Genomic DNA, 20,971 nt, shown 5'->3' with positions numbered 1-20,971 from the left:
ATAAGACATACCCTGAAAATAAGACCTAGCATGATTTTTCCGAATTTTTGAGGATGCAAAATGATTTTTCAGGCTTTTGGAGGATGCTTGAAATATAAGCCCTACTCCAAAATTAAGCCCTGCTAACAGTTAATTAAAAAAGTCAATTTAAATAGCGTCCAGGCAGCTATACATGTAAAAAAGTTAAACCTTTTTGAACAAAAATTAATATAAGACACTGTCTTATTTTCGGCGAAACACGGTATGATGTCAGGAGGCTGGCTTTTTAACATCATAGTCATGTCACAGTCCGACAGAAATCCACTGCCAGGCTGCTTGTGGGCCGCAGGCCGTATGTTGTGTAAGCCTGACCTATTACCTGCACTACATTCACTTAGCATAGCCCTGTTCGGCCTCAATGATTCAAAAGCAAAACTTTTTGCATTTTAGAATATAACAAAGCAAAGGGAGGAGCTTAATAAAGAGGTGGAGCTTAAAGGGGTTGTCCAGAAATTCTAGAAAATGGTCACTGTCTGTCTGGCCTGTGAAAAACCCATCTAGAGCAGAAAGAGCAAAAAGAAATCTGGTGACCGGGCGCCAACATATTCTGCAGCGCAGACGTCCTTAGCACAACACTTACTATTACCCCAGTGCAATCACAAGTGCATTATGCACAGATGTAGCACAACGTAACCCAAAACTGCTAAGACAACTTGTTGCAGCAACACAACAAAAGTCAAGACAAAGTTCTGCAGTTTATTTAATACATTATGGCTGCGGTCTCACGGGCCGGAACTTCAGTGGAATTCTCGTGGAATGGCCGCACAGAAAAAACGCGAGAATTCCGCTAGAAAAGCGTAGCGGTTTTGCTGTCAGCATTCTGCTGCAGCTTTCTCTCCCCATAGAGAGGCCACTGCAAAAAAGAGAAAAGAATTGCCATGCTGTGGAATTTAATTCCCTGCGGCATGTCAGTTTTCGTGCGGCTTGGCCGCAACAGATTGGCCGCAGCGTGTGGATGAGATTTTTGCAAAATCTCGTCCACTTTGCTGGCTAATCCCCGGATTAGGAGGCGCAGGTGGAATTGCCGTAGGGACTTTCCGCACAGAAATTCCGAGGCAATTCCGCCCCGTGTGAACACAGCCCAAGTGTCAAGTTAAACTTTGCTACATCTGTACACGTAAGGATATCTTTAATATGGCCATTTCCCCTCTTTATTCTCACAAACTTTAGATCTGACCCATCTCCGGTTGTAAGAGATCTGACTGCAGCAGGAGCCTCCCCCCCTCCCTGTCTGCAGTGGAAGACCAGGAACAATAAGCCCCACCCTATTGTTAAGCCCCTCTCTCAGCCAAATGTGGTAGGGATAAAGAGGAAATGAACCAAAATTTCTTCTATCACCAACCTGATCAAAGATTTCATCAACCGTCGGTCTCCTATCTGGCAATTCACTCCAACATTGTTTCATGAGCTGAATGCACTCCAGAGGGGCCTGATCGGGGGCCACAGCTGGCCGACACAAAGGTGGCGGCTTCTTCACCTTCCTGATGATCTCTGAAACATACAAATAGTGGGACTGTTATGTAATGCAGCCTACTAGGCCCCGCCTTCAGAAGAATCAAATAGGCTGCTGTCATAGGCTTAGTAGAATGCACCGCACAGCTAATGCAGTGTATTATCATAGTGATTGAACAAACGCAACTCCAAGGCCTCTTAAGGGACTAAAAAATAGTGTCAAACTGCGACATGCCCTATCTTTCTGTGGGCTCTCGCATCCCACCCCCATTGTTGTCAATGTGGCTGGCGGCAGCATCGCGCCATGTGCAAGCGATGTGAGCTCTCTCATTGAAAACAATGGGAGAAACTCTGCGATCCTCTGCCGGGTCGGACAGGGTAGAGTTGTTTCGGTCCACAGGATCCCCTTTCGCTGGATGTTTTCCTCGATCATGCTATTCTCAGTATACTCTCTACACCATTACATTAGACCCCCCCGCGCGGTTGGCAGTGAGACTCCGGCTAGTCTAGCCACGATGACCGGGCTTTGTTGGAAGTCGCTCGAATCGCTGGATTTTCCCATTTGATGTGGATTCACACTGAAACGGATCCACGAAAACTTGTCAGGTGATTTATGCTGCACTCCGGGGTCACGGGGAGAATTTCTATATGGGGAAGCCCCAATCGTGAGAGGGGCTGGGGTCTAATAAAGGGAAGGGGGATCTAATAAAGGGGTTGTTCAATGTACTACAAGAAGAACTATAATAGATTATGCACTGCTATGTAACGTTCTAGAGCTTTACCCTCAGCAGACAGTCCTGACATGCAATATGGTGGACCCCGTACAACGACTTCTTGCAGTATGATAGCAAAGCTGAATACATCCCCTTTAAAGGTTCCTCTCCTGGCCAGGTTTTGATCTCGTAGTAGTTCTGGAGCAGTCCAAAACAATTCTGCATGAGAGAATCATATGACAGTTATTAGCAAATATCTAGCCCCTCCCATGAGGAGCTAATGTCACAGACTGCCCATGAGGAGAGGGTGGGCATGATTTAGGGATGCAAATAAATGAGCTTTCCTCCAAAATGAAGAAGTGTGTCTCTTTAGTGATGCCTCTTGGAAGCTGCTACCCTATGATGTCTCTAACATTAACTTATGGATTAGTGACCTCCAATAGGTGGCAGTAAAGAGAAGGCTTTCTTCCTTGTGGGGAGAGCTAATTTGCATACCTTTTTTCAGGGAGTATTACCAGGCCTATAAGTATTCCTACATCAGCCTGTGGTCTCCACCAAGCGAAAGAGTGAACCAAGTGATTTAGTGTTTTATGCAAATGTTATGGCAATGGTCATGGTGTCATCAATAGATGCATAGAGGTAATGGGCCTCTTGGCAAAAATCAAAACACAGCCTTTTTTTAACTGGGTCAACTGTGCATACGTTTTCACGTAGCTGTCCAATCCCGCATTTTAGAGAAGGCTACTGTGATCTTTAATTGATGCCGGTGGTTCCTCGCACAAGATAGTAAGATTATGGGAACATGATGAGCTGCCCCCCCCCCCTCTTCATGACCCCACAGTAGGTGCATCGGCTACCATTATGGTCTCTACATCCCTATTGCCTTGCAGTCAACAAACCAGGTCTCTTTTAAATAAGTCCATGCCAGGATTACCATAAATATGTGCCCCCCTCCGACCCCCTTCACAAGGTACCAATTGATGTTCTCAAAAATAGTAAGGGGGTATTCCCAACTCCCAAAATTAGCAGAAATTTGAGACTATCAGGTAACAGAAGAAAGAAATAGTACTTTAATGTCTTGTCTTCATGATCACTCCTCATATGAACACGGGCCGTTCTCACCTCCAGGGGGATAAGGATCGCGGGTGATTTTCTGGTTTTCCACAATTTCATTATAGCCATAATCGGTGATCTTCAGGACAAACCTTCCATCCACCACACAATTCCGGGATTTCAAACGTCCATGCTGAAAGTCTCTGTGGTGTAAATATCTGATTCCCTGTGATAAAACAAGGCAAAACAATTCACATAGTAAAAAGGGGGATAAAAAACATGAAAATCCAATTAACCAATGTCTTCCACCAGAGTCCCTAACCCAATGGCTTGTATGACCATAGCCACCCTATAGCCCCCGGTTCTCCTACTTCCTCCACCAATTACTGGACTCAGTAAGCTTTCATAATTATGTCTGCTTAGTACATTGCTGCACTCTATATTGGGGGTATGGTTGGATTTGGAGGGCACGTGTGACTGCCCTCTATATGCGGAGCACATGGCTGCACTCATACTGTAAATGCATGCACTTGGCTGGCATGTCTCCCAACTGTCCCAGATTTTGGGGCCTGGAGACAAGTCCTACAGGGGTGGGTGGGAATGCAGTTAAATAAAAACCAGCCTTTACTCATCTCTTTCACACTGCTCCAGTCCTCCATACTGCTCCAGTCCGCTCCTCAGTTCCAGGGACCGCGATCACGTGCCATCAAGCACATGATCAATGTGGCCAATCACTGGCTTCAGCCATGCCAACTCTGAGACCAGGGAATGGTTGTGGCAATGATGTGATCATGCTACCCAGTAGTGATCAGGGGACCAGAGTGGTGCAGACCAGAGGGCCGAGGGGAGTAAAAGAGAGAATTATAGGCTGTTTCTTGTCTTACTGCATAAAAAGAGGCATTATTACTGAGGGCGGTGGGGTGGTACTGTTACTGGGCCATTATTACAGATGGGGACGTGTGGGTATTATTAATGAAGGGGACTTGTGAGGTCTTGTAAGAGCCCCGTGTGACAAAGAGTGTTAGGGCAGCAGAGATGCAGTCCTAAGCTCTCGCTCACGACCTGAAGGTTGTGGGTTTAATCCCTGCTTGGGTCAGGTAGGTGGCACAAGGGTGACTCAGCCTTCCAACATGTGCCTTCATGCATGTGGGGCATTATTACTGGGACATACAAGGAGCATTATTACTAAGGAGGGCATGCAGAGGTATTTTTTACTGAGGGGAAGCAAGTGGGGTAATAATTATTACAGAGGGGGACTTGCAGTACAGGAGGGAATGCGAAGGCATTATTACTGAGAGGCATGCATTGATGTTATTACTGAGTTGGCACTCAAGGGCATTATTACTGAGGGGGACATGTGGAGCCATTATTACTGAGTGGGCATGCAGGGGCATTATGAAGGAGGGGGTCATTTGGGGGCATTATTACTGAGGGGGTTACTATGTGGCACTATTACTGTGAGAGGACTACTAACAAGCAGTATTACTGTGAAGGGACAAAAAAGGTATGGTCTAGCGTCCCCTAACATAAAAGATTTGCCTCAAGTAGTGCAAGGATTGGAAGGTACCTTGTGGTTATCATAGTATATGGGGAAAGTATTGATTCTTGTATAAGCTGCAATGAAGATGTCCCCGAAGTTTGGGGAAGAGCAAATGTTGTCCCCATCTCTAAGAAGGGGAGGAAGGTGGACCCAGGAAACTACAGGCCTGTGAGCCTGACTTTTATACAGTGTAGAAGGATCAGCCCTATTCTCATTTGCACAAGGAACGACTAGACTGAAAGGGAGGAGACACAGATTAGATATTAGACAGTGAGGGGATCAAGTAGGTTGCTACGGGAGGTGGCGAGTTCTCCATCAATGGGAGTCTTAAAAGGCTGGACAGATCTGTCTAGGATGATTTAGTGATCCTGCACTGAGCAGGGGGTTGGACCCGATGACCCTGGAGGTCCCTTCCAACTCTACCATTCTTTGGCTGTGACTTTATTTGCACCTTGTAGTGGACACTGTTGGGCCCCCAAAATGTAGTTAGGTGACCGCAGCTGACTTAGACTCTACTCTTAGTAGAAAAACAGGATGGGAAAGGTACCTGCAGGGGGAATATCCTACAATGGGCTATCACCCCACACTTCTGTTTATCCGCACTTATATGGTATATGGGATTCCTAACTAGCAGACTCTACAAATTACATTGTTGTATAGTTTATAGTGGAAATGGCTGCTCTTTATTGTGCCACCTTGTGGACATGGCTGGTATTGTGCTTTTCTTTTTATTTTCTCGTTTTATCCCCATTCGACCCCTCTGCTTCATAGATACCTTAATCAGATCTAAAACTAATGAGGATTTGAACATCCAGTCCAACTTGACATCCTCATTCCTCAGCAGATCCTCCAGGCTTCCTCTAGAGCAGTGCTCAGTCACAATGGCAAAAATGCCGCAGTCGGAAAAAAAGCCCAGAAAAGGATTGACGTTTTCATTCCTCAAATCCTTCATCTGCAAACAGAAAAGTTCAAGAAAGTGGAAGATGCAATTACAGAGGATGACGGCAAGTGGTGGTCCCACCGAGCTCGTTTGGATTAGAAGCGCCATGCCACACCATTGAACTCTATGGGAAGCACTTGCAATCTTGAAAGTGTGAAAATCGAAATTTCATAGATATGATGCGTTTCGCATCCAGAATCGCATGTTTGCGAGTGCGATATTGGTCCAAGTTTCTCAGATCGATATCACGTTCGCCCGTGTAAATGTAGCCTAAGAGCGGGGGTTGCCAATGTGATGCGGCAAGAGGCCCCCCCCCCGCTGACTTTTCAGACGTGTGGTCATATTTGACCGGGATATCTAAACAGTTAATGGCCACTCTCAGAACTAGAGCCCCTCCATACAGACTTCAGGACCGCAGGATGTTCATAGTCTTTGGTGGTCCTGAAGTCGTTATGATTTGTGGTGGTCTTGGCTTTACATGGCAGACCCTCTATGATGGCTGCTGGAAATGGTGGAAATGATGCAGAAGTGCCAAACTGACTCAACACAGACAAATCCAATATCTGTACCTTGGAGTGGAGCCACTCTGTAGAACCAAGCAGGTAAGTGAGAGGTGAGCCAGCAGTGGGGTGCCCCATTAGATGACAGGATTCTAAAGTCATCAGTTAGTCGGCAGCAATATATATATATACACCATATAATAACCTCACCTTCCGCAGTGTGCTGGTGGTGCTCTGCCGCAGCTCGTGGTACGGACCTGGCTTAAACTTCTTCAGCCAAACCCAGTCACCCTGCAAAATAATATCACGTCAGAAACTCATCATTATGGGCAAAAGGCTCCCGAGTCAAGAAATGATCCAGATATTAAAGGGGAACTAGAGAGTGAGAGGCGAAAGCTTCATGCAATTGGGAACTGTAATACCGTACTGTGCATATAGTGGGGGAATAGGGCAGAATAGTGAGTGCAGCTCTGGAGTATAACACAGGGTATAACTCAGGGTCAGTACAGGATAAGTAATGTATGTACACAGTGACTCCACCAGCAGAATAGTGAGTGCAGCTCTGGAGTATAATACAGGATGTAACTCAGGATCAGTACAAGATAAGTAATGTATGCACACAGTGACTCCAGCAGCAGAATAGTGAGTGCAGCTCTGGGGTATAATACAGGATGTAACTCAGGATCAGTATAGGATAAGTAATGTATGTACACAGCGACTCCACCAGCAGAATAGTGAGTGCAGCTCTGGAGTATAATACAGGATGTAACTCAGGACCAGTACAGGATAAGTAATGTATGTACATAGTGATTCCACCAGCAGAATAGTGAGTGCAGCTCTGGAGTATAATACAGGATGTAACTCAGGAGCAGTAGAGGATAAGTAATGTATGTACACAGTGACTCCACCAGCAGAATAGTGAGTGCAGCTCTGGAGTATAATACAGGATGTAACTCAAGATCAGTACAGGATAAGTAATGTATGTACACAGTGACTCCACCAGCAGAATAGTGAGTGCAGCTCTGGAGTATAATACAGGATGTAACTCAAGATCAGTACAGGATAAGTAATGTATGTACACAGTGACTCCACCAGCAAAATAATGAGTGCAGCTCTGGAGTATAATACAGATTTTCCCTTTTTCCTTAGTGGGCTGCTTGGATTTGCACTTGTTGCTTAGTGGGCTGCCAGGACCTGTAGCCCAGGACGCTGTGCAGCCAATCAGGTACAGGGGGCATCACCCTCCTGTCAATCTTGCCTCCACCAGGACTTCCTGGAGGTGTCAAGATACAATAATACCCATGGCGGCTACCTGCAGCCTCCAATAGGCAGAGTTCACTACATACAGACGTTTACAGCGCCGACTGAATTTAATACTAGTTGTATACATCCATATGCAATGAGCTCCCCCTAGTGGTGGCTATAGGCAAATAGAATTACATGATTTATTAGTCAAAAGAACAGCGCCCTCTATACAGGAAATATTATTAAACCTAAACATCAGATGTGAATATTATAATAAAGGAAGAGTACATGTGGTGATGCTCTTCATTTGGGAATGGGGTCCAATGTGAGTTTTCCTTGATTTCATGCTGCAGTAAAATAGCTGCTTCCATATTAGGTGGGAGTCCGAAGCACCAAACCCATTGGGGCATATTCAGACTGGCCTTTCAAAGTAAGCTTTGTGCCGGTATAAGTGCGACAAATGTTTTAAAGGGGCATTCCCAAATTGGACTTTTATCATCAATCCATATAAGTCTGATCAGTGGAGGTTTTACCACTGAGACCCCAACCAATCTCAAGAACAGGGGTCTCGTGTCCCCCTCTTCTCATCATTGCTGGCTCATTAATACATTTGTCACATCTGGCGACACCTCCGTGCGCCATACTGAATCCTCTGAGCTGGCATAGGTTTCCTCTAGACTGTACTCATTAATTATAGGAAATCTTTTGGGCCATGCTCCGTTATGCTCGGTCCCACCCATTTTTTAAATAGCGTGTAAAGTTGCAATTTTGGAATTGTGACATTTTGGCAGCAGAGTTCTGGTTTAAGGGCTTTTGTACATACGCCACACTGATTCTCAGCACCACCTTACCTCGTATACAGCCACGTTGGAATTCTCATGGTTGACTCCGGTGCTTTTAGTGGACACGGAACGAGCGAAGGATTTCAAGCTCTTACATTCCGAAACACTTTTGGTGTCACTTAGGTTATCGATATTCAGCTTCTAGGGAAAGAAAAGAAAGTAAAATATCAGTTCCAGGCATTCCGTGCTCATTTTTTGCATGTCCATGTCCGGTGTGCACGGAGTGGTGGTCCTGGGTTCAGTGGACAACATCTGCATGCAGTTTTTCATGAAAGGTGTTGATTAGATTTAGAAAAACATGGCTGCTTTTTTTTTCTTTCTAAAAACAGCGCCACACCTATCTGCAGGCTGTGTGTGGTATTGCAGCTCAGCTTTATTCACATGATAGGTCTAAACTTGGCCAGATACAGCCTGTGGACAGGTGTGGCGCTGTTTTTGGAAGAAAGCAGTCATATTTTTATAACCCTGAACAATCCCTTAAATTCATTCTCATCAGTAGAACCAACTCTCTAAAGTGAAGCCAACCGGACAATGAGCCGTAATCACCGGGGATAGTTGTAGTCTGTGACCTCTGCAGGTAATATTACATGGCGGCTTTTCAAATGACGGCTACATGCCTCGGCGGGTCACATGGAAAGCATTGTCTCACTAATTTCGGAAGAACTCCACTTTTTGAGGTTCCCGATGAAATCCAACGTGAAGATGAAGCGGTTGGTAGATTTGTGGCCTTTGTTATCATTATTACATAATTGTACATGAGGATCCATTAGGATATAATCCGGGTCTCAGGGGTTTATAACTCTCTGCTTATGATACAAATACAGACATAAGTCCCATCTAATGCCGAGGACATATGACAGCTTCATAATCCGCCTCCAACCTCCTCTGTCACACACGGCTCCGCACGCCACTCATCGCATTTATATGTGTGTTTTATCCTTTTATTTGATACAGGAAGTGATTAGAATGATACATAATGTCAGAAATGTCACTATAGAATAGTAACGAAGCATGGGCATAGTATCCAATCAGTTATCATCTACACTGAATGCCTCTTTATTAGACCCCCGGCCCTCTCACAATTGGCACTTCCTTCTACAAAATTTTCCCCGTGACCCCGGAGGCATATTTGGGATTTCAGCCGCACTTCAGTAGCGGTGAGCAATTCCAGCGACCTGATTGGTTGGTGGGTACACACACCCCTTTGGAGATGTGCACGAGTGGCCGGCCCATTAAATAAGCAGCAGCAGGGCCGTAGGAGGGTCGTCAACTAACCCCAACCCTAAACCCAAACCTTAACTCTAAACTTAACCCTAAACCCTAAGCCTAAACCTAAACCTAACCCTAACCCTAAACCCTAACCCTAAACCTAACCCTAAACCCTAACCCTAAACCTAACCCTAAACCCAAGCCTAAACCCTAACCCTAAACCTAACCCTAAACCTAACCCTAAACCCTAACCCTAAACCTAAGTCTAAACCTAACCCTAAACCCTAACCCTAAACCCTAACCCCCCGCTGGTCTCGTGAAGTAGCACTCGTGCACATCTCTAAAGGGGGGGGTGTGTACCCAACAACCAATGAGGTCGCTGGAATCGCTCACCGCTACTGAAATGCAGCTGAAATACAATATATGCACCCCGGAGCATAAAATCATGTGACAAGTTTTCAGTGGATCAGTTTGTGTGAATCCACATTAGATGGGAAAATCCAGCGATCGGAGCGACTTCCAACGAGGCCGGTCATCAGTGCTAGACTAGCCGGGGCCTCGCTGCCAACCACAGGGGAGTTTTCCTCATGTAATGATGTGGAGAGTATATGAAGAATGGCATGAAAACATCCAGTAAAGGGGATCCTGTGACTGGAAACAACTCATCACTGAAAGGGGTCGGAGGAGGATGTCAGGAATCATTTTGACCACAGTCAGCTAAATACAACGCTGGAGCTCAAATTAACGTGACCAAATGCACAACTCGCCATCCCATAACATGGATAAGCTATAACAGCAGACGACCAGTTCCAGCGCCACTGTGCCTAAGAGAAACAGAAAGACTCCAGTGGGCAAAAGAGCCCAAAACAGCGCAAAACTTGTACCACTGAGCAGCGGGAAAAGATCTCCTGGTCAGATAGATCCAGATTTCCGTTGCTGATGTGAGTCAGAATTTGGTGCAAGCAGCATGAATCGCTGACCCCTTCCTGTCAGCTGGTCAGAACATGTCAGCACCGCCGTCTAATCTGCAGCAACTACAAGAAGCTTCCTGTCCGCAGGGGCCGATATTCCTGCAGGACGATTTTATCACCTTGTGGCGTCTATGCCACAACAAGTTGTTCCCATTCTGAAGGTGAAAGAGGGGTCCAACGTGCTACTAGATGGAGGCTCTAAAAGAGAAGGAGGGACTGAAAGAAAATTATGGAGAAGAAAGGGAAGGGTTTTGTGTTTCTGTGTATTTAAGTTGGTCATAAAAAATGCATTGGAACATGGGCAAAATTTGCACACCTTTTGGAAATTTACTCCTGACTTTTCAAATTTCCCAAGTGACCCAAAAAGTGGGCATGGGTACCAAGAGACACAGTTTAGGTCAAATCTATTAAATGCATTGCCTCATCAGAGATGCTGAAGCCATAACCATCCAGGCATCGCAACGTGTAGTATTTACATAGTGGTCACACCCAGCAAAAGGGCAGCTCTCTATGAACTGAAAGACAGACCCTCCTCTATGACAATCCTATGCTCTAATGGAATATATATATAGGGGTGGTCTTCATGAGATTGTCACTGTAAGTGGAATAAGTAGAGATCATGCAAAATTATAGTGCAAATCTATGATAGAAGATTGTTTTGGCTGTTTGAAAGGCAGCCGGGCGCCAGTGAGAGGTTTGAGCCGGCTGAAGTGGCACTGCATAAGGAGCAGGTATACTGTATACAGTGTTGCCATCTAAGCTGTAGCTGGCACCGGGGAACACTGTTGGGAGAGATAGTTAGCTGAAAGTAAGTTACAGTTGGTTGCAGAACCCAGGAATACCATTTACAGGGAATGACAGCTTAGGGAACTGGTGCAGACGGCTGCAAAGAGTTACATCCCACATCAGAGCAAGCAGATCACATCTGATACAGTGCCAATAACGAAAGCCAAAGATCTCATCATACACGATATAGATCGACATATGACTGGAGATTCGTAAGTGAGGACGGCCCTCGGTAATACCCAACAGCTGTGAACACCAATACAGAGACTGACAGGGACTGTCCTCCTCACCCCCGATACTTGTGTCACCTGCCGCCTCCCGTGACAGGAAGATGATCCATGTGAAGGAGAGGAGAAAGAGGAAGAGGATATAGTAGAGGAAGATCATGAAAGAAACAAGGAAAAAGATGGATGAAGAAGATGATGATGGAGAAGGGAAGAAAACGAGAAGAAGAAAAGGATGTAGGAGGAGAGGAAATAAGAAGGAAGAAGGCAGCGGAAAAAAGGTGATGTGGAAGAAAAGGAAAAGAGAAAAGGAAGAAAATAGATGAAAAGGAATCGATGGAGGAGGAAGCAGAGGAAAAGATGGAGGACAAAGATAAGAAACAAGATGGGGAACAAGAACCACCATAAAGAGATGACTTGACTTCCCAACTTACCTTTATACTCAGCTTGGGGTTGATGAATGTCAGGTCATCCAGAGACAGGAGTATCTTGTTGGGTCCCTTCACCAGTTGTATCTGCAGGAGGCTGTGTCTGGAATGTTACAGGAATGGGGACATTGTAGAACGTCTCATAAATAATGTCATCAAAGTCCTACAAGCCGCTATATATCCCCCCCTCCAAACCTATGGCATGCCGGGACTACATGCTTTATTCCATAGTCTTCCACACTATTCACCATTATCGCAGCTTAGACTTAAAATATTTCACAAACCCTCCGCTGACTAAATGATTGGTTATTATTTCCATGGGAATCAGCAACATCTGATCAATTTCTCAAAGTGGCATAGCAGTAAATGAAGAAATACATGAGCTCCACTGAAACCAATGGGTGTCATTGTACAGCTGCAATCAAAGTTATTCACCCCCCTATTGTAAAGTTGTGTCCAATACCACCTTTACGCTAACGACATCCAGTTATACACCTTTTCCCGTTACATCACAGCGCCGGTCCTCCAGAATGCCACCGACTGTCTGTCTGCTGTCTGTAACACCATGTCCTCTCTCTACCTAAAACTAAACCTCTCTAAAACTGACCTGCTGGTATTTCCACCCTCCACTAACTGACCTCATCCTCACATCTCCATCTCAGTGTGTGGCACTATAACTCCCAGCATGCTCGCTGCCTTGGGGTTATACTTGAAGCTGATTTCTCCTTTACTCCCTACATCCAATCTCTGGCCCGAACATGTCAGCTGCACCTCAAGAACATCGCAAGAATCCGCTCTTTTCTCACCGCAGACACATTAAAAATGCTCACTGTTGCCCTCATCCACTCTCAGCTCGATTACTGCAACTCGTTACTGATCAGCCTCCTCCGCGCCAGACTCTACCCCCTCTAATCCATCCTGAATGCGGCAGCCAGGCTCATCTTCCTGTCCAGCCGCTACTCGGACGCCTCTGCCCTGTGCCGGTCACTGCACTGGCTGCCCGTTAAATACAGAATTCAATTTAAACTTACTACCTTCACCCACAAAGCTCTCCACACACAGCACCGCACTGCCCTACATTGCCTCCCAATCCATCACCCAGCCCGGGCCCTCGTCTCTCCTACCAAAATCAGACTGAGTGCTCCTTTAATTAGAACTTCTCATTCCTACCTCCAAGACTTTTCCACAGCAGCACCAGTCCTCTGGAATGCGCTACCCAAAACTATCTGGGCAATTCCCAACAGAAAAAAAATTCAGGCGAACTCTAAAAACGCACCTCTTCGGGGAGGCATACCACATCCCCTAAACCAAACCCCCCTGTACCCCCCTGATAACATGATCCCTGACCTACCGACTGCAATCCCTGCTAGACGTAATCAACCGCCCCTGCAGTTATACAGATTCAGTCACTATAAACGGCTTAAGCCTGACCATTGTCTGTGTATAGAATCCCACACGCTCCACCCCGCCATACCGCGCACATCTCCAGCCCTTTACCTTCTGTATCACTCCATTACTTGTAGTATGTAAGCTCGTTGGAGCAGGACCCTCACCCCTATTGTCTCCATCAACTGATTACTATGTAACTGTAATGTTTGTACTTTTGTCTTTCTGTATTCCCCTTGTCTATGTAAGCGCTGCGGAATATGTTGGCGCTATACAAATAAAGATTATTATTATTATTTTTATTTGCCAAATTTGCAAACTTTGGCCGCCTGCACATGGGCGGAAATCCCGCAGCGGGATTTCCCCCGCTCAAAGCCTGCATAGGATTGCGTTAACGAATGCAATCCTATGCAGACAGCCGTGGCTTAGTCGCGTGAAATCTCGCGCGGCAAACAAACCGCGGCATGCCCTATTTCTGTGCGGGGCTCGCAGAGCCTCACACACAAACGTCACTCACCCAGCCGCCGGCTCCGGTCTGCGCATGCGCTGGCTGCCCGGCAGCTGGCACATGAAAGAGCCGGGGCCGCCGGGCGCGGGTGAGTACGCGCTCGTCCCTGCAGGCGCTCGGGTCGGATCCCGTGGCGAGAATCCTCGCTGCCGGATCCGACCCGCTCGTCTGCAGGCGGCCTTTCGGTTGTTTGCAAAAAGCAATCAATCAAGAACAATTTAAATATCTCAACACAACTAATATAATAAGCAGTTTCTCCAAATTCACCATAAAATGCCACTTTTACTGACTCCTGCATCTCAGAATTATCCCCCCCCCCCCTCCCCCCCCATGACTGGCATCTTCAATACTCAGTAGAGAACCTTTTGCTATTCTCACCGGCTGCAGACGTGATGTATAACCAGACAGCAGCTTCTGGCAGCGTTCTTCAGGGGTCTTACCCCGTTCCTCATGGCCAATGGCCTCCAGGTCACTAATATTGTTGGGTTTGTGTGCAGCCGCCTTCCTTTAGGAGACACGATACGCCTCCCGCCCCCGTCATAGGCCTCTCACTACCCAAGCAAGGATCCTACTGTACACTGATGAGGGGCAAACACCCCGAAACAGCTGTCTGTGAATGGATTCTGGTTTGGTTCTCAATTCCCAATCATTGTTGCCCAGACCTGTATAATGGGTTGGACATTGATTTGCAGAGGTATTGTTCCATCCTCCTTATTTGCAGTCGCCTTTTTCACATCCCACTAAAGATTTTCTATGGGGTTGAAGTCAGAGGACTATGAGGGCCACTCCAGAATCCTTCACATCTTCTGAAACCAAGCCCTGGTGGACTATGAGGTCTGCTTGGGATCACCTTCCTGTTGGTAGGTCCAATGACAAACAAGCTTCAGCTTCCTCACAGAAGGCATGACATTTTCTTCAAGGAAGTCCTGATATGCGATTGAATCCATCTTGTCCTCCTCACACTGCAGGTTTCCAGAAGAAGAAAAGCAGCTACAGAGCAATACTGAGCCACTGCCATGCTTCACTGTAGCATCACCGAACCACCTCCATGCTTCACTGTAGCATCACCGAGCTACTTCTATGCTTCACTGTAGCATAACCAAGCCACCACCATGCTTCACTGTAGCATCACCAAGCCACCTACATCCTTCACTGTAGCATAACCAAGCCACCTCCATGCTTCACTGTAGCACCACAGAGCCACCTCCATCCTTCACTGTAGCATCACGGAGCCACCTCCATGCTTCACTGTAGCATCACCGAGCCACCGCCATGCTTCACTGTAGCATCACGGAGCCACCTCCATCCTTCACTGTAGCATCACTGAGCCACCACCATGCTTCACTGTAGCATTACCGAGCCACGTCCATCCTTCACTGTAGCATCACCGAGCCACCTCCATGCTTCACTTTAGCATTACCGAGCCACGTCCATCCTTCACTCTAGCATCACGGAGCCACCTCCATGCTTCACTGTAGCATCACCAAGCCACCATCATGCTTCACTGTAGCATCATCGAGCCACCTCCATGCTTTACTGTAGCATCACTGAGCCACCTCCATGCTTCACTGTAGCATCCCCGAGCCACCACCATGCTTCACTGTAGCATTACCAAGCCACGTCCATCCTTCACTGTAGCATTACCGAGCCACCTCCATGCTTCACTGTAGCATTACCGAGCCATGTCCATCCTTCACTCTAGCATCACGGAGCCACCTCCATGCTTCACTGTAGCATCACCAAGCCACCATCATGCTTCACTGTAGCATCATCGAGCCACCTCCATGCTTTACTGTAGCATCACTGAGCCACCTCCATGCTTCACTGTAGCATCCCCGAGCCACCGCCATGCTTCACTGTAGCATCACCGAGCCACCGCCATGCTTCACTGTAGCATCACTGAGCCACCTACATCCTTACCTGTAGCATCACCGAGTCATCTCCATGCTTCACTGTAGCATCACAGAGTCACCACCATGCTTAACTGTAGTATCACTGAGCCACCACCATGCTCCAGTGAAGCATCACTGAGCCACCACCATGCTTCAGTGAAGCATCACCGAGCCACCTCCACGCTTCACTGTAGTATCACCGAGCCACCTCCATGCTTCACTGTAGTATCACCGAGCCACCTCCATGCTTCACTGTAGCATCACCGAGCCACCACCATACTTCACTGTAATCAAGGTGTTCTTTTCAGAATCTGTTTCATTCTTCCTCCACCAGACACACCGCTGATCCAGAGGCCCAAAAAGTTCTATTTTTTTATCATTCCACAGAACAGAATCCGCAGAAACTTCTGTGGCTATTTATATGGTTTTGAGCATTCTGGAGAAAAATTTTATTGTTTTGGGTCAGTAGAGGTGACGTCTTGGAGGTCGTCCATGAAGACCTTCAGCGTTTAGTTTGTTCCTTACTGGGCAAACGGAAACCTTAGTGCTGCGACCACCAGATCTTGCTGTTGGTCCTTTGAAGTCACTGCAGGGTTATTGATCACCAGCCTACTCAGGTATCTGGTGGCAGCCAATGAGAACGCCATCTTTCTGCCACATCTAGGTAGTGCAGCCAGCGTTCCTGTAACTTTTAACTTGCGAACTACTTCCAGTAGTATCTCTAGGAACATTCAGCGTCTTTACTATCTTTTTGTATCCTTTTCCTTCTCTGTCCAATGATCTCTTAGGTTTTCGGACCACTCTCTTGACTTACCCATATTTCTATAATGCAATCAAATGTCCCCCCAATATACCCCTCGCCAGTTCAGGCACTTGGTGTATTTCATCTCAAGTACACCTGTTGTAACTAATGAAGCCCTTGATTAGTCACATCAGGTATGTTTGTCACCGCATCCGATGTGCAAACGTGTGATCTTATGAGAGATTCTATTCAGGGGTGAACAATTCTAAGACTGCAGGGGTCAGTAAAAGGGGCATTTTATGGTGAATTTGGAGAAACCGCTTATATTAGTTGTGTTGAGATATTAACATTGTTCTTGTTTGATAGTGTTTTTGCAAACAGCTTAAAGTTGGTAAATGTAGCAAATAAACCTAACTTGCAATGGTGGTTGATTCCTTTTGATTGCAACTGTAATTGCAGAGCGGGGATCTTGAGCAAGGAATCCTGCTATCATTTCCATATGCTTCAATAGTCAATATTGAAGGGAGAGGGATTCCACCTCTTTCCTTAGCTTGGTTTGACCCTGGGCAGTGATTCGGTTTGGTCCCCCCCCTTCTTGTCTTAACATAGAAATGCGTCCTAGTGCGCCAGAAGGAGGGGAGGTGGATGTACCATGGCTCGGCTCAATGTACTGACGTCATCAGGAGATCCTGAGAGTGACACATCGGGTCATGGCGGCCGCTACTACCGTAGAGAAATAGTGGCTGCTGATCTAGGCTCATTCATGATCGAGCAGCAGGTGAGTTACCATTGGCCCCCACAGCAGTTTGGGCAATTGAATTACTTTATATCTTGCACCCTATGTAAGCTTTATAACCACCTAATTTCCAGTTTGAGGTGAAACGTGTAGGGACCTGTACCTGGTGTGTGAGACCATTGAGGCTTTAACATGCTCTCCATACCAGGGTGATCACTTCGCCATATTTCTTAAGAGCCATACAGTAACAGGGTATTTTAGGGACAATCACGAATCGGCCTAATCACTGGCATAACTATAGGGGATGTGGTTGCACCCAGGCCCAGGAGCCTTAGGGGGCCCATAAGGCCTCTCTTCTCCATATGGGAAGCCCAGTACTATGAGTAAAGCATTATAGTTGGGGGCCCTGTTACAGGTTTTGCATTGGGGCCCAGAAGCTTCAAGTTACACGATTGGTCCTAACCCTTATAGCAATTTTCGATCCGGTGCTCCTATGGATTTAGGTAGGATTCTAAAGGCCCAAATTACGGTACTTAAATTTGGTGGCATCAGAGGTGTCTGATAGATGTTGATTCTTCTTCTATTTTGCACCCCCCTCCCAACCAACCCCCAGGGCAGAAGTCCCACCATCCCGTTATCGGGTCCCCTGATGTCCATATATGCTTCCTGTGTCCACCAGGATTAAAGTATGACGTATTTAGGATTATAGGACTATAATCTTTGTGTTGTAGTCATCGCTCTCTCTCTATGGTCTATTGATGCAAAACACATAAAAAAACGACTTAGCTTTCTGATAAATACAGGAAATCAATTACATTTTCATGTTTTAAGGATTTGGAACACGTTAAGGAATGATGACAAACTCAATCCCTGAGATTACTTCACTGTATCGTCAAACATGAGCCCTGGCCCAGCTGGACGACGATGAGCATCATGGGAGCTATACCTTGCACTAGAGGCTGATGTACAAGGCTGTGAAGGCAAGGACATGATTGGGATTAAATAACTACTGTCCAACTGTTGACCAACTGCCAATAAGAGTATTAGGTTGGACCAAACCTGTGTTACTTATGGCTGCCCATAGACGAGCATAATACAGCATTACTGATGCAAACTCACAGTAGCATAGGGACTTATGCTACTGTGAGTTTGAGTCAACAGTCCCGCTTTTGGACTGGAACAATCATCCATAATATGGCCACAGAAATGTGTCCTTATTGCGATTGTGTGGAAGCAGCCTAAAGGTTATGTCCATCTCTATGGTTACAGACTACAAACAAACCCTGTGTAGTCAGGTCCTACGGTCATATGGTACCTTCTTCCTCCTCTGCGCCTGTCTGTAGATTAACCCCAAGACTCAACCAAGACTATGTGCAATAGTATACACACCTGATACTGATTGTGGACCCACTGTGCTAACCAACCAGCCTGGCTTTGGGACAAGACCTGGTGGGGCTGGCAGCTGACCCCAGTTGCAAGGCAATCTCAGACGGGGAATCTTGCCCTTAGTTAATTAGGAATGTGGGAAGACCCCTGCCTAAAAGCAGGGTAGGCATTCTGATAAGAACGGCCCTGCGCTGGAACCTTGGGACTAACTATCCCTGACAGGACACAGAGACAAAGTACTGAACACAGGGCACACAGAACACTATACAGAACTGACTTACTCCAGGGACGGAAATGATGCACAGGCTACAAGAAAATGGATAAATGCACACAGGCTAAAGCACAAGGCAAAGAACATACAGAATAAACAGATACAGGATCAAATAGAGAAAACAATCCTGAGAAAGGTGACATAGATGTTCTGGGTGTCTGAAACAAACACACAACAATACTGAGGCAAGGAGCAAGTGCATCAGCCCAGCTTAAATAGAGGTGTAATGCCTATTAACCCTGCAGCTGGGCTGAGAGCAAGGAAAACTGGTTAACTCCTTCAGTGTTGATAGAAAATAGAAGCAACAAGTACATTTATACAGAAGGAGCAGAGTGATGCCTGACTCCACCCGGAACAGCAAGAGGACAGCAGACACGGATAGCAGACCTAACAACACCCTTTTAAAGATATAGATGATGAAAAAATGTAAAATGTTTACCTGATGAGATAAGAGACGCCAACGCCACATAAAGCCAAGGCAAACACCAAACCAAATACCAAGATGACAATGGATGGTTCAATACCTGAAATACACAACAGAAAATGACTACTTCCGGTCAGAAGCCCTCCATAGAGATTACCCTATAATTCAAAGTGCCCCAAATGATTGCTAAGGAGAAGCCTCGCAGGTTACTGTGGCTGAGGCCGCTTGTGTAAGGAGCAGTGGTCTTGCTTAGTTGTGCACAATATTTTATGTTATATTTATATATTTTATTTTATGTTAATCTTTTTTACTTCTGTTAATTCTAATGGTAAAATATCCAATTATGCACATAGAAGTCAATGCAGTTGTATTATGGACCAATTCAGGAGTTGTATATCTATAAAGTGACAGTCACATAGTCCTCTATATTCCCTACCTGCACTCATCCCAATAATCAGTGCAGGAAGCTACAACCAGGGCAACTACTGGACAGCATTAACACTTACACGGCCCTAGACCACCTGAGATCTTAACATTTACCATTTGACTGCCCAGGACTGAAGGGCTTCCTTACAGCAACTCTTTTACTGTCCTAGACTACCAGGGATACTGGAATTAGCTCCTCCCCCCCCCCCCCAACTACCTCAGACCACTAGAAATACTTACATTGACTCCTTCACTTCCCTAGACCACCAGTTTTACTGACTTTAACCTCTTCACTGCCCTAGACCACCAGGGATTATGACACTAAGTCTTACATTATCCAAGATCAACAGTAATGTAGCCAACCTTCACCGCACTAGATCTGGATGCTGTTAAATACTATTTGCATAGATCTTATGTGGCCTTGTGTATCGGGTTGCTTTACAGTGATATATTAGGGTGCTGTCCGCTAATACTTATTTAATGTGGCTGTGTATTGCCCAGCTTCAGCAGAATGGTACCCAAGTCCCTAATTGGCTTGTGTACTAGCTACAAAGACAGAAGGAACACTGCTAGTAATGAAGATGGGAGTTATTGGCAGGCTGTGGCCAATGGCCACGAAGAAAAGTTGTACAAGGAGAGAAGCTTAACTTCTGCACCAGAGTCCATGAGCCTTTAGCTACACCAATGCAGATTGTACAGTAGTTTGTGAAGTAGGAGCCAGATCAGTAGCTCTATTCAGTACTGATAAAGGAACACAAGTTATTGCACATTCTGCAGTATATACTGTCATTCCACATGAACCATGGGAATTCAGTGGTTTTACATATAGCGGATCCAGAGAGTCTTCGGACCCTTTCACCTTTTTTTACATTTTGTTATATTGTGGCCTTGTGCAACAGAATGTTAGAAATGTTAGTATTTCTTTTATAAATTAAAAACTAACATGTTTGCATTGACATAAGTATTCAGACCCTTTGATATGACACTTGACTTTTAGCTCTGACTTTTTGACTTTCTCTTGATCATCTTTGAGATGTTTCTACACCTTGATTGGGGTCACCTGTGTTACATTCAGCTGGTTGGACATAGGACCCCCCCCTTCCCAGTCTATATAAGGTCTCACCGCTCACAATGCAGATCAGAGCCAAAACCAAGCCATGAGTAGAGCTCAAAGATGGGATTGTATGGAGGCTCAGATCTGGAGAAGCTACAAAAACAATTCTGCTTCACAGAAAGTTAACAAGAGCCCCTTCGTCTA

The 20,971-nt window shown here is 46.0% G+C and overlaps 1 protein-coding gene across 1 annotated transcript in view; it reads right to left on the bottom strand.

Moving 5' to 3' along the window:
- The window catches only part of LOC136607110 (retinal guanylyl cyclase 2-like), a 74,420-nt gene that overhangs the window by 18,323 nt on the left and 35,126 nt on the right, over positions 1-20,971 (bottom strand). Inside the window, exons 5-12 of the mRNA XM_066589024.1 lie at positions 19,303-19,387; positions 11,949-12,045; positions 8,334-8,465; positions 6,448-6,528; positions 5,573-5,749; positions 3,327-3,483; positions 2,274-2,423; positions 1,382-1,530 (exon numbers count right to left, since the gene is read on the bottom strand). Coding sequence (XP_066445121.1) covers positions 1,382-1,530; positions 2,274-2,423; positions 3,327-3,483; positions 5,573-5,749; positions 6,448-6,528; positions 8,334-8,465; positions 11,949-12,045; positions 19,303-19,387 — 1,028 coding nt within the window. The remainder of the gene's footprint in view (positions 1-1,381; positions 1,531-2,273; positions 2,424-3,326; positions 3,484-5,572; positions 5,750-6,447; positions 6,529-8,333; positions 8,466-11,948; positions 12,046-19,302; positions 19,388-20,971) is intronic.

This window comes from Eleutherodactylus coqui, chromosome 1, assembly GCF_035609145.1.
Source record: "Eleutherodactylus coqui strain aEleCoq1 chromosome 1, aEleCoq1.hap1, whole genome shotgun sequence".
NCBI lineage: Eukaryota > Metazoa > Chordata > Amphibia > Anura > Eleutherodactylidae > Eleutherodactylus > Eleutherodactylus coqui.
Note: the sequence above shows the minus strand (reverse complement) of the source record. Positions and strands in the feature narration are given on the sequence as shown.